A 17,124-nucleotide genomic window follows, 5' to 3' on the forward strand; every position below is an offset into this window, starting at 1 on the left:
ATTAGAATATTCATGACATCACCACATCATATTTGCATTCTGCCTTATGTCAGCTGGTTTCAGCCCTTTATCTGTTTGCTCCTCTCCTGCTCTCTGTGCTCATATATACAGTGTTTACACATAGCCAAAATCCCAATAAAGCTCTTCTCATTAATGTTTTTCTGTTTCTGTTGTCAGACAACGGCAAAAAGGAAAAAAACTGAAATGTTTCCCATTCAGACTCAATGTTCAGTAACTTCCAGGCTGCTGCTGAAATCCTGAATTCATCACCGTGATGTCGTCTGACAAAACGACCAAACACATAAACTTTGTGAAGCTGTGAGGAAGCTTCAGTTTCTGGAGGAGTTGAAATTAAACCATTTTCTGGATGACACATCAAAATTAGAAAATAATGTTAAAAATAACTAAACAGTTCAATACCTGCCCAAAAACCCTGTGAAATACAGAAATTAAAAACATTTTATTTGTTTGTAGAATTTCAATTTTGTGGTGAGATAAAGTTTTATAAAACTTTAAGCAGGATTGTGAAGTATTTCTACAAACAAACATGATGCTAAAACAATAACTTCAAAGTTGTAATAATCATATAAAACACTTCAGATAGTGATTTATTGTAGCACAACATCAGCTTTCATCAGTGTTGGCTTTCAAATGTTCTTATTGACCAATAGGGATATAGAAAAATGATGATGGTGACACTGACCTAGTCCAGAGATGAAGAGCAAGTGTTGGACTCCGTGACGAACAGAATCTGCCAAGGTCAGGTTGACAAAGGCTTTGATGTTTAGATGGTCCACCAGCGACAACCAGGAGTCGTACTGGGACTGCAGAGGGTCCGATGGTAACGTGTCTGGGAAGGTGAAAGAAAACAAAATGGTATAAGGTGAGAAATGTGGCTGACAGTCCAACAGAAGTTTATTGGGATTCAGAGAGGATGAAGGCTGGTGAAGGCCGAAAACAAAAGGCACACAAGTGAAAGAGAGAGAGAGGAGAATGTCAGTTTGACAGAGGCTGAGCGTGAGAGAGATACGAGACTAGATGCTGATGTGTGTGGGGAGACAGAAAAAGATGCAAGGACAAATGACAGCGTAGACAGAATGTGAGACAGAGAAAGATACATGGAACCAAAAACAGACAGGCAGGTGATCAATCATTAAAAAAGAAAACATCGATATAGAGTGCAGAGGCCAGATCTACAAGCTTCAAAGACAATGCAGTGGTAGTTTCAGCTGTGTTAGGACCTCTTCACACTCCTGACACTGCTCTTCCTATGGATAAGTATTCTTTGTATTCAGCTTTAAGGCAAACAGCTGAGAGAATATTTGGACAGACTGTGTGGAAGTAGCTGTGAGTCCTCAACAACAATCCTCTTCAATATAATTATGTGAATGAACGACTCCTTCATATTTCTCAAGACCAAGTGGCTCCTCAAATGAGCCGAGGAGTCTTCAGTGGCTAATGAATATTTCATTTTTTCCACTGTGAGACACTCAGAGGATTTGGATTCTGAAGACCCCATTCAGGGTCAGTCCCAGCCTCCCATCAACACCATAAAACCTCCCAAAGCATATCCTCATAAGACAAAGAAAACAATCAATGATTCTGATCCTTAAAGCTGCCTACGTGTGAGCCTGTGCAGGAAAGAAAGGAGACCCCTCAGAGCACTGTGTGCACGATGACTAAAAGAAACAGCAGATAAGGTCCAGTAGACTTTAAAGGTCCATTAAATAATGCACTGCTCACTTTGTGTTAAGTTATTCTGAAAGACCTTAAAGCCATTTTGAACCAGTCCAGAATGACAACACTTCAGTGGCAGCAGTTCTGTTTTTGTAGTATAAAAAAATCCTCTTAAAATTCAGCAATAATGACAAAGTTGACAGTAAAAAAAAAAAAAAAAAAAAGAAATACAAATAAGCTTTTAGTTTTGTCACTGCTGCCTCTAAATATCATACTAATGTTAAATTATCCGATAACTATTTCCCATCACCACCCCTGGTTTGTTTTTCTTCTAATTAATAGTCGCCCTCTCATACTGAGCTGGTTTAGATGAGACGTGGAGCAGAACTAAACTTTCAAACACTCTTGATGAGCTGATGTTGTCAGGCAACACACAACTCTGGAAGTCAACAGTGTTCACAGGAGAGGGAACATTTCAAACTAAGAGTCTGTTCCATCATGACTGCAGGGTGCAGAGTTAATGTAATGTAACAACAGAGCAAAGCTGAGAGGAATCAGAGGCGTAACAGTGGGTTAGTGTCAGTGTCCTTACTGAGATCTCCCAGCTGCACGTGGCCGAGCACGTAGAGGCCGCTCTTCTTGATGTCGTTGATGAAGGTGATGAGGCCCACGCTGCTGCGAGGGTTGGAAACCATCAGCAGGACCTGAGGCCTCCAGAACTTGACATGGTCCTTCCTCACGTCCAGCATCAGCAGGTACTTACGCACCTGTAGGTGAGAGGAGCGATTAGGAAGAAGGGTAGTTATTGAGAAATGTGTCCACTTTTAAGCCCATCCTCCTCTTCCTCATTCAACCCCGTGGTCCACAGCAGCAGTCCACGTCCTCGGGTGGAGTTCTCATGAAAACAGAGCTGTGTCTGCAGATATCTGACACTTGGAACTTAAGTCCACTTTAATGACGTTGGGGAATCCCACTCTCCTGAAACTCACATCTGGAGATGATGCACTGTAACTTACACACATGTTACGCCTACAGTTTGAGTTTCAGATTTTTATGCATGTAATTGTTTTAATACGCGTAAATATTTGCCATTCAACATATCTGATATGTGACTGTTAGTGCAGAAAAAAAGGACATTCCTTTAATTCTACTGCAAGGAATTAAAGCAGAAATGGCCATGTGCAGTCTGGAACATGCTCACTCATAATCAATGAGTGTTTCATGTTCGGCTGCTCCAAATGACTTTACAAAGAAAATACTGTTGCACAAAATGACCTAACTTGAGGTTGACAGAGACACAGGCATTATATATATTTTAAAATGTACATCTGAGCAGCTACACAGAGTCTCAGCTTCACTTGTTTGTCTGAAAGCTCAGGCAAGCTAACATAATCTGCCTCATGCACCTCAGTTGTTGAATATGTAGTTAACGCGGGGTTGTGTGTAGGACTCCTGGAGATTTGTCTCGGCTGTAGGTTTACAGACATGTGGTTTCTTTCTTTCTTCTCATCTCACTCACACCAGGAAAGCAAACACATGCAATTCCCAAAATGCTGAATGATTCCCTTTCCCTTTCAGTTGCAACCTCAGAATATAGCTATGTGTGTGTGTGTGTGTGTGTGTGTGTGTATACACCTCTAATACGTATGCATGTGCTGTAATCTTTTAATTGCAGGGACTTCTCTTAATGTAGAAACAAATTACATCTCTAATCAGAATCCCATTAAGGTATGAGACTGTGGAGGGTTTGTGTGTATGTGCGTGCACAGGTGGGCATGTGTGTGTGCATGTGTACATGTAGTATGTGTATCATTCAGCCACGGGTAAAAATGCTCTCATCTGTGAGTGCTTATACGCAGACACTCTCACTGTAACTGCCAGTGTGTGTCAGTTTGTGTGACAATGCGCACTATAACACACACACCCATCATTAGGATTCCAACACTGTGCTGATGAGGTTGCATCAAGGTACCATTAAGGAAATGTAACCAAGTGGAACCAAACATTAGATTTGAACCTAAAGTCTACTAAGAATGATTGCCACTCATTTGAGAGTCTCATTAGAATTAATGACCATTAACCGTGTGACGACACGTCCGCCATGTTAAAGCTGCTGCCTGCGCTGTCGCAGGCCTCTCTGTGAGGGAGGAGGGGTGAGTGACTTCAGGGGATAATTCAAAGTTTTTTGCCCTTCTAAAGAGGAGTGAGTTTGACTCTCGTCACCTCTGATGTGAGCACAGCAGGGACGTGATGTGAAGAGAGTGAACTTTACATCACTGGACGTTTTCTAGTGACCTCACATTTACAGCAGATTCAAGGAGGAAGTGGAGCCTGAAGAACCTCCAGTCAATTAAAGACGTGACGAAATGGAAGAGAGTCACATGATAACGGACTAAAAATTCTTTAAAATGACTTTCACTTGAAAACACTTGTAGGCTGTGTTTTATTGACTTGCGGTAACTACATGAAATTGTAGGACAAATGAAAGAAGACTCCACTTTTCAGGATTCAGCCTGAGAAGACAGAGAGAAATTCACATCATTCATCAGCTCAGCGATGCAACTTTAGCTCAAGGTCTATCAAAGCTCAATAAAAATGAAGATGCAACCACCAACATTATTACTATCATAATCACATAACTGTTTTCAATCCAGTTAAAAAAAAAAAAAAAAGATCCCAGAAGCTAAGTCCAACTGCCTCCACTCATCTAATCATCTGTCTTTCTTTATCTCCTTTTCCCCGTCTTCTCATCCATCAGGCTATCATTATTTCTCCGTCGCTCCAGTCTCATCCATCACTTTGTTTCTCGATCACTCATCTCTTCTCCCTGCTTGTATTCTGTCTCTGTCTTTTACCTCCTGTGATATCATCAGCGATTCCTGCCTCAGTTTCTCTTTTTCTTCGTTCTCTGTCTTTCCTTAACACTGTTGTCAACCGCCTGTTAATCTCCAGTTGTGTGGAGTTTTTTTTATGCTGCAAGTCATTGTTGTGTCTCCCATTCCTGCTTCAATGTCACCCAGTTGGCACCCTGCCACGCAGGAGGCTGCATGTATGAGACACGTACGTGCACACACACATGGTCTCTCCTGCTCGGCCTGTTAGTTCGTTTGAATCACAGTGGGCTCCTGTCCAGGGGTGAAACGTGAACAACAAATAAACTACATTATTACCGGCTTAACTGTTTATTCAGCGTATTCTAATATGAGATAATATCAACACATCCCTCCAAACAGCCTCCAGCTATTATGAAACAGATTATCAGACAATGGGCCCCTGGACGCAGACTTGTGCAAAGAGCAAAGACTGAAAAAGGGGAACAAAAAACTACAAACGATGCACCTGCGATGCAACTACATCTATTTGTAGTTGTGTGGCATCATGTTGTGGTTGTTTTGCATCACCTCTCGGTCATTCTGCATCTGTCTCTCCTCCGTTTGCATCTCCCTGTAGTCATTCTGCGTCTCTTTGTATTTGTTTTGTCTCTCTTTGTGGTCTTTTTGTGTCTTCATGTGGTTGTTTGCATTTCTTTGTTGTTATTTTGTGTATCTTTGATTGATTTCCCTATTAGAAATGTAAATAGTCACTTCATACAGAGGCTCTGGTCCTGGGGGCAACAGTCGACCTGTTCAGCCCATCCATGGTACTAACAAGCCAACAACTCATCACCTTCTTACTTTGGTAAAACGGGGCACCAGGGGTGGCCAATCAGATACCAGGAGGGGGTCTGTGCCACTCCTGACCACCCCACTGGGCCTGCTGCTGCTCCCAGCCGCTGTCTCAGGGTGAGAGAAACAGCAGAGTGGGGAGAGAGGGGGGAGGAGATGAAGAGAACAGGATGGGAAAAGGATAGGAAGGGAAGGAGGATGAGGAGGAAAAGCGTAATAAGTTAAGTGGTTGTAATAATGCTCTGTCTCCTGACAAGCTGCTGGCAAACCCAGCCACCCTCACCCTCCCTGCCCATAACCCCTGCCCGCAGCCTTGGCAACGGTTCCCCTCGGCAACAGGCCCTCCTGGCAACGTTGCTCCCTCTCCTTGAGAGCAACAGGCTCGCAAGATAGAGGACACAGAGCTGGATGATGTAAAGCTCTGTGTGTGTGTGTGTGTGTGTGTGTGTGTGTGTGTGTGTCATAAATGTAGAGAAGTTAGCCGAGAGAAAAGATGCAGATGTGTGTCTGGTAAACCTGATATAAAAGTGATAGATAGCTGCTGCAGAAATGACAGGGCGGTGTTGTTGTGTGTATCTGGGGAAAGAGAGGAGGAAAATGTGTGTGTTTTGTGTGCTACGGGAGAGGCAGCAGAAGAGTCTGTGTGTGTGTGTGTGTGTGTGTGTGTGTGTGTGTGTCTATAAACCTGATAGAACGATTGCTTGGCAGAGGTACAGGCTCTTGTAAAGCTGAGGGGATGAGATTTTAGTTGCTCTAGTAATGACAAGGCTGTATTGAGAGAGTGTGTGTGTGTCTGTGTGCGTGTCTGCGTGTGTGTGTGTGTGTGTGTGTGTGTGTGTGTGTGTGTGTGTGTGTGTGTGTGTGTGTGTGTGCGTGTCTGTGTGTGTGTCAGACCTGGTGGAAAATGAGAGCCTGGCTGATGTATCCCCAGCTGGAGGTGGGACTGAGGTAGTGAATCAGCAGAAGCAGCAGCAGCATGAAGGCGATGCTGGCCGAGGCGTAGATGGCGTTGATCAGGAACATCATGACGGCACAACCCACAATGCCCAACGCACAGGTGTGCCAGGTGAAGTAACGAAAGGTGGGCCTGGGGAAGAGAACGGGAGAGTGGAAGCCACAGAAAACTCTTTTTAGTCAGAAACATCTGATGAGATGGAAGTTCTGCTGATGACCTGGTGCTTTTAATTTCACTGTGACGTTCACATGGTTGTCAAAGTCGATTTATTTCTGATCTTTGACACGGCGACACCGACTGTACAGACTAACACACAGGTTGTGTTGTGGTTGAGTTCACTGTCAGTAAAGTGGGAGAGATTTGTGTCTTTGTGTCTGTAAAAGTTTCTTTGATGTTTTTCATTTGCACATTAATGTTATTGACTGATAAAAAAATAATTACATTTATTTTTGGCATAATTCTGAGAAAACTCTAGAGACTGTTGTGTGTGAAATTATTATGATTATTTAGGGGTGGGCAGTAAAATAATATACAAGATTGTAGAAAATGACTATATCACGATTATTTAGTACACATTTGTTATGTAATTGGTTTAAGTCACTGGCATGAAATTCACTTCTCACACACTCTCCTATGGCCACGTTGGTAAAAATGTTAGTTTGTTGTTAGTAAAAAAAATTTTCTAATGTGTGAAATGATTTTGAAATTAAACCTGATAAAGGGAAAACAATTAGTATAAACCAAGAAAAATACTAAGCCGATTTTTTACCGAATGTAAAATTACATTTTTTTCAAGGATCTTTTCATTTGATCCTGTTAACTTTTCAAAGTTAGAAGGATTTTCAGACTTCTGACCTAAACTGTGCTGGCTGTGGCCCCATTGTAACACACAACACAGTCTGATTCTTGACTTGTTAAGATTGATGGTAACAAACAGTATCATGAGGTGTCACCACTCTAGTCGATGTGTGCTCCTCACTACACAAACCTGAGGAAAAACTCTTTTTCCAAACATATTAAATCAAATATGGTCGGACTCTCTGAGGTCAACACAGATAAACTGAACGACTTCCTGATTCGGCTCTACAGTAAACTTCTTTAGAGGATATGGGACCAAAAACCTCCCATCCCACACCTCTGAACAGGGACTTCCAAATGTCGGTTCTTTAGACTGAGGAAGATTTGACAAAAAAGCAACAGAAATTAAATTAAGATTCTCCTAACGTGGTTATCTGTCCACCTGGGCTGAAAAAGCCAATGAAACAAGAATCTCAGTAAATTATTAAATTCTGGCAAGAGCAAGGAAATATAGTTTCAGTCAGAGTTTTACTGTTTATTGACCTTATTCCCTTATTCCCAGGCTCTGAGTCCATTTTTAGAAGGGCAAAAAGGCAGAATGTTCTTCAGTCAAATCCTGAATTATCTTATTTCCTTCTTTAGTCTTTAAACGTGACTGGATGTTTTCTTTTCTATGTTAACATTTTATTATTATTGGTCTTTAGGTTCATTTCACATCTTTTCATATGAAGCACTTTGTTCTACATTTCTTGTATGCTTTACAAATTAAGTTTATTATAATTATTAAAGTTTATTTATTTATTTATAACTTCTTACTGAAGAGATTTTAAATTAAACATGTTTTGCTGATGATTTCTAAGTGTTTATAGAAGTTGTTGTGATCTTGTGCTCAACATTTTGCCCAGGTGGCAGCTCCAGATTCTTTATTTTGGTTTATTATGTACTGATAATAGCACCTTTATCACAATATCTCATAAAATACCTCATTTTTACTGTACTTCACTTTTGCACTTTTTCTTTTATATCTATTTTGCAATGTTGTAAAACCTTGATTTAAAAAAAAAATCTGTTTATTTTTCATTGTTAAACCTCAATTTTATCTTTTCATGTAGACATGAAACTTTTATCTTTGTCTATCAAAAAGTGAATTAATGAATGAATATGAATGAGTGAGTCATCTGTTTTAAATGGCTGCTGAGCTGCTGAGTGAATTTGTTTTCATGATAGTGTAAATGCTCCTGCAGAGACTTTTCCATCCTGACATCAACAGAACTCCTTGGAAACACTTAATCATTTTAATGATTTGGATGTTTGGGAATAAAGGTTTTGATTTTAAAGATAATGATTTTACATAGTGAGTTTCAGCACAACATATCCTCCATAGAGACAGAAGAATGAATTTCATAGCCAAGGAATAAGACTTTATGTTGTTACCTCAGCTCACTTTTGTTCAGTTCAATGGTAATTTGAGAGACACAGAGAAAGACAGCACACACACTCATGTAGTGAAGCAGACCTACAAACCCTCGACTCTAATTAGGAGGTGTTATAATAATTGAACAAGGTATTTTTGAATAAAAATTTCGCATCACTACAGATCTCAGCAATATTTTAAAAAAGTCAGACTTTAACTAAAAATGATGTGTGAATCTCAGTGTCAGACAAACCACTCATCCACTCAAATTCTCCACACACACACACACACACACACACACACCTACAGTCATTTCCTAATGCGTGACTGCACGGCAGCATCAAAACAAATGTGGAGTTAATGTCGGGACAAAAGCAATTAACACAAACACCACACTGATAATAAGCTGCTGCTGCAGACTGTTGTAAACCTCCCAGTGTTCGTATGCACGGGCTTGAATTCATACATGACTGAGAGCATTAGCTGTGTTTAATGCACATATGAACCTGTCAAAATATACCTGCATATGTATGTGTGTGTGTCATTTAAGTGTAAACGACCTGAAGGGGCCACAGAGTTGTGTGCGACACAGCGAGTGGAAGCGCTCACATTTTTAGAGGATCATGTTATTGACCCCAATTTCCCTGCAATAACCGCAGCCGTGTGGATAAACACCCATTAAAATAGTCCCAGCTGTAATTACACAACACAGCTCCAGTGACCGACCGGCTTCCTCCATGGATCAAACTCAGACTCTTTAAAAAGGGGAGAGAAGTAACCAGTCAACATTACCCAGCAGGAAAGTGCTAATGTATCACGGGGATGGCAGGAGTGAGGCCACCAGGAGGCTCAATTAAAGGAGGAGAAAAACACAAAGCGTTTGATGGAGACAGTCATTTTCCCTCCTATTGGTCGGGTTTTCTTGACTGATAAGGGAGGAGCAAAGCAAACTGTGAGCATGTCTGTGGTTAGGCACTTCAAAGTGAATACTTGATAAATTAAAGCTGCTAAAATCTAAAATTCATGACACTCATCCAGTGTAACTGAGACAGTAAAGGTTTTCTATTTGTCAGAATTATTAGTAAGAAGCAGACTGATGCTGGATTTTTGAGTCGGATATGGAAATTTGAGTTAGTATCATCTAAAACTGATGTATCACATTTGACATTCATGCCCAAACAGGATGAAACCTACTGAACTTTAATCTAGTGTCGTCATGAGGCTGACATTTGTGGTTTTGACTGGAACAATATTCTGACACTTCCTGGAAAGATTACAGACATTTACACCTCCCCCTCAGGATGAACTCTAAAAACTCTGGTGAGATTTTCATCACCAGGTCAAAATTTCATGTTGTCCAATACTTTGGTTTAGGTCCAAATATCTGCTCTACTTTGTGTTTTATGCCAGAATACTAAAATACTACAATAACTTAGTGCAGTTATTTACAAAGATGGTGAAATAAAGGCAAAATACCCCAAAAAATATATAAAAAAAATAGAGCTGTGATTAGGATATGTAGTTTAGGACACTTTGGAGTTGAAGAAAAATGTCAGACAATGTTTCTGTTGGACACGTGATGTGATGTCAACACCTCATTTCTGTGTTTTAACTTTATCTGCAGCCATACGCTGCATTTCTGATATGTCTGAGATTTTCAAATCAACTGCTAATATTATCAATCAATAAGGTTTTATTCGTAGTATCTAAGTGTCTGGTCCAGTTTCCTGCAAAAAGACCAACACGTTTGATTGATTGCTGCTGCAGACTGTCCCCCACTGCTGTTTTCAAGTTTGTGTCTTTACTTCTCATTAATAAATAATAGTCTGAGAGGAAGAATCATCATCATGCTGAAGTTGTCCTTTCAGGGTAAAATGAAAAAAACCAAGATACACCCATAAGCTCCACCACCTTTCCTCTCCCTTTGGCATATAGCATCACATGGCCTGCGTTGCTTAACATGAGCCTGATGTGTGGAGTTTACTGATGTGAACACAGGATCTCTGGGTTTTTAAAATTCAAACGGCTGACTCAGTCATTTCAGTGAGTTTCACCAAACTTTAAATTCCAGAGGAATTATAAAAACTTTCTCTTGTCAGGGGGGAGAAAGCTCGGAAACAACGTTAAGACCACATGGGACACAACTCACAACTGAATGTCACACTAATGAAATCAGTTCGATGGTTGGAGGCTCAGAGAGAGAGAGAGAGAGAGAGAGAGAGAGAGAGAGAGAGAGAGAGAGAGGGAGAGAGGGAGAGGGAGGGGGAGAGAGAGAGAGAGAGAGAGAGAGGGAGAGAGAGAGAGGGAGAGAGAGAGAGAGAGAGAGAGAGAGGTTTGCACTGGGCCTCCCGTCTTTAAACTTTGCTTTTATTTCTTCTTCACTTGATCACTTAGCATCGGCGGTGCCCACAGTTCTCCCATCTTATCCCTCTCTGCAACTCATTGGAGAGAGGGTGTAATTATGATAAAAGCTCACCCACCCGGTCCGCCCTCCCCCACCCACCTCTTTTGTCTCTGTCGTCCCTCCAACATCAGAGGCAGCGGTCCCCGCCATACAATCACCTCGCTCTCACCCCTTCTCCCGTCTCTCTTGTTCTCCAGCGACTGATGTCACTTAGCTGACACAGCAAAAGCAACCTGAAATAATCGCTGCCAATCAAGTCCTTAGGGACATTAAGGAAAAGAAACAGAGAGCAATGAAGATGGAGAGAGGAGACCCGGCCTTTAGCCAAAAGACACGTCATAACTGAGGGAAAGCGGGGACAGAAACTTTATCCTCCCTCTCTCTCTCTCTCTCCCTCTCTCACAAATACGGGGCGGCTGCCAGGAGATGCCAGCTTCTATAAGGGAGAGGTCAGTGAGTGTGAGACGTTACGTCAGGGAGCGTCCCACCACTGGCACAACACCAGTGGAGACTGGACTGACCTCAAGAGACTACTTAAGAACTTCAGAAATCACTTGACTTGGATCAGCCTGATATAACACGACAACCAGTTCACCTCAGTGTAACCAGCACATGACGGGGTCAAACTCAGGTCATCTCGTTACCTGATAAACCTCCACACGACATAATCACAGAATCATGTTATGATAATTTAAGCTATTACCACATCAATGTGGTCTAGGATCAGCATTCAAGATAAAGTCCAGACTAGAGGCTGGCCGGGCCTCAGGTGCGATCAGGTGAAGTCTGTTGTCCTGGTGGTGGCTGTGCTGCTTGTACAAGTTCTTTAAGTCCAGGTCCTGGAGTCCAGCACTACAGCACTGAGCAGGACAGTGCACTTCAGCCTGGTGTTAAAGTTACTCTTTAACGGACCTGTTTTGTTTCCAAAATGGTGACAAAATAGCTTCATATACTTCATAAAATGGCAACACTGAGACAAACACAATTTTTATGTGCTGGTCAGAATCTCCCAGAGTGAGGAATCCCTCTTTTCTTTTCTTTTGGCATTTTGCCTTTTATTTGCCTTTGAGAGCCGACAGTGAAGAGAGAGATAAAACCTGTCTGGAATCAAACTGTGAGCCTGGTGGTTATGTGGCATGCACCTTAACCATTAGGCTATTGAAGTGTCCACTGGATCTTACATTTCATGTAATGCAGCTCGACAGCATCTTCTTCAGACCCTTCATACCTAAAAAGCCCCCCGCTTCTAAGGCTGTTGTTAAAATTTGAAGTCTTAAGCTCAAACTGGCTGAAGTCACTTGATCGTTTTTCTTAGACTTCACAAAACTGAAGACATTATTCAACTGGTTTGACAGACTGGGTGTTGACACATGACAGGTAAACTGAATGAGAATGAGAATTTGATAATATCTAATACTGCGGTACTTCCCACTATATGGATTATTTTTCATATCAAAAATTTAAATATAAAAAAAATACAATGAAATAATTATGTCTTATTAAAAAAATAACAAAAACATAAAATACAACAATATAATTATATAATAACCCATGATAATGATGTACATTGTGATATTTGGGCTGCACTGTATGAAGTTATCCTCAGAAATCCTCAGCCATCATCAAGTTATATCGTTCCATTAACAGATAATGATTCTCTAACGACAACATTTCTCTCACCCATCCAGACACAGTTGATGATCCATCTGGATCTTTTCACACAGCTCCAGTCTCGTTTAATAACAGTGCAGTCGAATCACCGTGAATCATATTTGGACAAAATACAAGAACAAAGCTTTTGTTTTCGGAGCTGATGGTTCAGCTGCTTCATTCACAGATTATTACAACGGCAATCAAGGAGGCTGCGGAGAATCCTGCTGTAATGTGGACGCTGAGCCAGTCAAAGTAAAAGGAGTAGAAATGTGTGTTTGTGTTGAGCAGCCAGTGGTTGTTGCTTTCAGTCTAACTGAGGGTCATCGCCTGGATGAGACTGAGTTCAACACTTTCCACAAACATCCTTTGGCATCACTGTGGAGTACTCGGGTGTTTCCTGAATCCAGGCCAGAGACTCTGTGATACTGTGGGGGTATTTGTGTTTATGTATGTATGTGTGTGTGTGTGTGTGTGTGTGTGTGTGTGTGTGTGTGTTCATGCGTGTTTAAGCCACAAGTTCAAGTGGTCAGAGCCCATGCAGCATCAGCAGCAGGATACACAGCACCCCCTGAGGAACACTCCACACAGCTGGAGCCACCACTGATAAAGCTGTAGCCAACACAAGCCTCATCACACAACAGACACACACACAGACACAGACACACACAGACACACACAAACACACACACAACAGAGAGAGAGAGAGAGATAGTCCAAGAGGCAGATGAACTCACACATCAATGATCAGGAAAAAAAAAGAAATCACCCAGCATGACTTAGATCTCAGACACACACACACACACACACACACACACACACACACACACACACACACACACACACACACACACACACACACACACACACACACACACAGTCTCAAAATTGCATTGCACTCTCCTGTTGTACTTTGTGCAAACAGACACACTCACACAAACACAGACCCTCTTAACAAGCAGACATCTTTTCCGCTACATCATAATTTCGATCCCTCCCCTCCCCTTCACAACAGCAAATTTAAGGGAAAGGGAAATATTTCTGCTAAATTAGTTATGCTAATTACAGAGGAGTTCTCAGGGGGAGAGACGGCGCTAAATGGCTTTTAATTCTTTTCGCCTGGAAAGAGACGTGGGAGAGAGCCAGACAGAGAGCGGAGTGAGAGAAGCAAAGAGCACGGGCAGAAAAGAAATAAATAAACCGATAAAAAAAAAAACACAAACAACTGGCATTAAAATTTTACCCAGTGACACAGCAACAATGAAATAACAGAATTAACAACTCAGGGGAAGAGGAGAGGAAGCCCCAGAGCAGGCAGCTGGCCAGACAACAATCCCGCCTTATCAGCTCTGGGGGCCCCTGGTCCCCTGGCCGACAGGGAGAGGAGAGATCGACGGTAGGAAAAGTTGAGCGGCTAACTTTGTGTCCTGTAGCCCTTGCCAGCGGTCACGCAGCGATAACGAGGCATGAGCAGATAGCAGGCGGCACTGTACATGGAAGGCACCAGAGGAAACGCTGGCCACTGTGAGCGAGCTGCACAGAAAGTTACCAACTGTCAAACTCAAACTTCAACAACCCACTCCAAACTAACTGGTGCTGGTGCTGACAGTGCACTCTTGTGGCAGCTGAAACTGATGCACTTCAACTCTCAAACTAATGTCAAATAATACACAACATAACCAAGATCATGCAACTTTAAACCTTTAGCTTACACATTTTCCAAGAACTTCTCATTATAATGTTTTTGGTTTTAGGTGTTAGGTTCTCAAAAGTCACCGTGTGCATGAGTCTTAGGGCAGGAGTAACAGTCGCAGCAGGTACAGGTGAATAATTGGCAAGTAGAAGCACATTCAGGCGACTTCATTAGTTCCAACGGGTGAAAATTACACTGGACAAGAAACTTTTTTCTTCTTCTCTTCTGCAGCACAGTTTCATGACAATAACACCACAGGTCTAAGCTGAAAGAGACCTGCAGAACTGTATTATGCTTGAGCAGGTAATACTCTTGATAAACTGTGCATGGGTTAGTGTGCAGCTGAGCGATACGCATATTGACACACTTTCACTGAAAAAAACAGTGATTTTTGCTGCAGTCTGTTCTTCTCCGGTCTGGAGAATATGATTTGCACGCTGAGGCATCTCTGTATCACCACAATGCTTCATTCATGATGGTACGCATTCTACCTTTATCAACAAACTGTAGCTCCTGTAATTTGGATGTTGCACTTGCAATTTTGATAACATTTTGAGTAATTGTTCAGACCTACTGGAGTGTGGCTTTTTGTGGGAAACAGAGGAGGTGATCAATGAGAGGTGCACGCTGGAGATCAACCAACAGCATCAGAAAACATGAAATATTGTCTGAAGACAAGTTACCTCTCACAAACAGAACAGCTTGATTTTTGTGCCTGAATTGTGCATTTTCATAATTATGTCTACATTTGACTTTCTGTCAATCACGACACCCGTGTCACAAACTCACACAGACACAGTTTTTACTGAGCCTCTCTTTAAGAAAATAAGCTTAAACTCTAAATTAAATACAGGACATTCAGAAAGTCTTCAAACCTCTTCCACTTTTTCAGATTCTGTTATGATGCAGCCTCATTATAAAATAAACACAAAATCATATTTCCCTCATCCATCTACTCTCAACAGCCCATAAACATAAAGTGAAAACTGAATTTTATGATTTTCTGCAAATTTATTAAGAGGGAAAAACTGAAACATCACATTGACACAAGTTTTCAGACTCTTTGCTATGACACTTGAAACGTAGCTGAGGTTCCTCCTAATGTTCTTGATCCTCTTCGAGATGTTTCTACACCTTTGTTGAAGGTCACCTGTGGTAAATTCAACTGACTGGCTGTGATGTGGAAAGACTCACATCTGTCTATATATAAGGGTCTGTATATTTACTGTATGTCCATGTAATATTTCAGTTTTTCCTTTTAATTACATTTCTAAAATTCTGTTTTCACTTCGTCATTGTGGGATTTTCTGTGTAGAGTGATGAGGACAAAAATGAATTAATTTGATTTCATCATGAGGCTGCAACATAACAAAATGTGAAAAAAAATGAATGGATCCAAACACAATCTGAATGCATTGTATATTCTCTAAGGGCTTGGTTTGCTTCATGTGTAAATATTACTGGATGGTCTTACCATTTAAAAAACAAAACACACGGATAGTTATTTCCATTCCTCCTAAACATGTGGTTCCAGAGCTCATTGTATAAAATACTTTAACTGTGCAGTTACACTGAAGTTTCATAAGCACTAAAAAAGCCTGAGCTGTGAGTCACAGACAAAAAACCTCTTATATGACCACTGTGTTTTCTTTCTTTGCTGCATTGGGGGCCTGCAGTGAAATGAGACGAGAGGATTGGAACCAAAATCCTCTCTGAGTGTCTGTGTGCAGCTCTGTTTAGTGTAAATGCTCACATTCAATATGAAGTAAAGAAAGCAGCTCTCATTGAATAGCATCATCTTACAGGGGGAGTCAGTTCTCACCCTCAGTGTAAAACACCCTAAGTGAGGTATTCAATCCCCAAACTGCTGTAGTACAGGAAGACAAGTACAAGTGGAGCACGTTGCTCCGATGTGGAACCATCAATTTAATCCACTTACATCAGCTGACCAAATATTCAGAAGCACAAAATTTCAATAAATCCCACTGTGCAGGAATCGATATTACAAAAAAAAGTCTCTTTGGTTTCCAGCTGAACAGGATGTTTACACCGTTTGTTGCTGACTTGACCAATGTATCCTTGATGAAAGAAAATCTGCAAATGTTTTCACATGTCTTACGACTCATTTTCAGCACTATCACTGCAGAGGGATGTCTAACACCAAATGCAGCGCTGGAGGCAATCTGTCATAACAATAAAGTGATGCTGGGTGTTTAAAGAGTTTCTCTCCTGCGTAGCAAATAAAAACAGAAGCAGTTATCATGTTTGAGATGTATTTCACAGCCAGAGGAGGAATTCAATCAAGGGAGGTATGTCTTTAGAAAAAAAAAACAATACAGCTTATTGGATTTGGAGATGTACTTTTATAAATTAAAGATTTGGATGTCAACATATTTTCTGTGACACCGTCAACATTTCACACAGAAAATATGGAACAGCTCATAAAAGTGTTGCAGAGTGAATCGAACACAAAACTCTGGCCGTGTTGACTCCGTCCCTGTGTTCTGCCACTGTTGTGTAAGAATGGCTTCAGGGAGCTTTTATAAATCATTGCAAGTGTCCTCGAAGTACAAACTACACACCGACGTACACACACACACAGACACTGTAAATTTAAATCAGTGAGCATCTCCACACTGTGTTACCTGAACATTCAGTTCAGGCTGCACCCACACTAAAACAAACACACCCGAGGTTTTACTGTGGGTCCCTGTTCAATATGGGGCTATAAGAAGTGGCCAGTTTTATGTCTTAATTAGTGCACTGTCGCCATAGCAGCATCCAGCTGGCAAACAACCACATCCTTACACACACATACATAAACAACAGCACAGGTAGAAAATAAACAAGGGAAGGAGTTTGTTCAGT

At 41.3% G+C, this 17,124-nt stretch overlaps 1 protein-coding gene across 1 annotated transcript in view; it reads right to left on the minus strand.

Annotated features, from left to right (window-relative positions):
• LOC139614493 (solute carrier family 12 member 9) overlaps nucleotides 1-17,124 on the minus strand; it is a 60,103-nt gene that overhangs the window by 3,622 nt on the left and 39,357 nt on the right. The window contains exons 10-12 of the mRNA XM_071471812.1: nucleotides 6,237-6,429; nucleotides 2,270-2,444; nucleotides 704-850 (exon numbers count right to left, since the gene is read on the minus strand). Of these exons, the coding sequence (XP_071327913.1) occupies nucleotides 704-850; nucleotides 2,270-2,444; nucleotides 6,237-6,429 (515 nt within the window). The remainder of the gene's footprint in view (nucleotides 1-703; nucleotides 851-2,269; nucleotides 2,445-6,236; nucleotides 6,430-17,124) is intronic.

The sequence above is a fragment of the Trachinotus anak genome, unplaced genomic scaffold (assembly GCF_046630095.1).
Source record: "Trachinotus anak isolate AG129_WGS33_773 ecotype Australia unplaced genomic scaffold, CSIRO_AGI_Tana_v1 ptg000034l, whole genome shotgun sequence".
In the NCBI taxonomy this organism is placed as follows: Eukaryota; Metazoa; Chordata; class Actinopteri; order Carangiformes; family Carangidae; genus Trachinotus; species Trachinotus anak.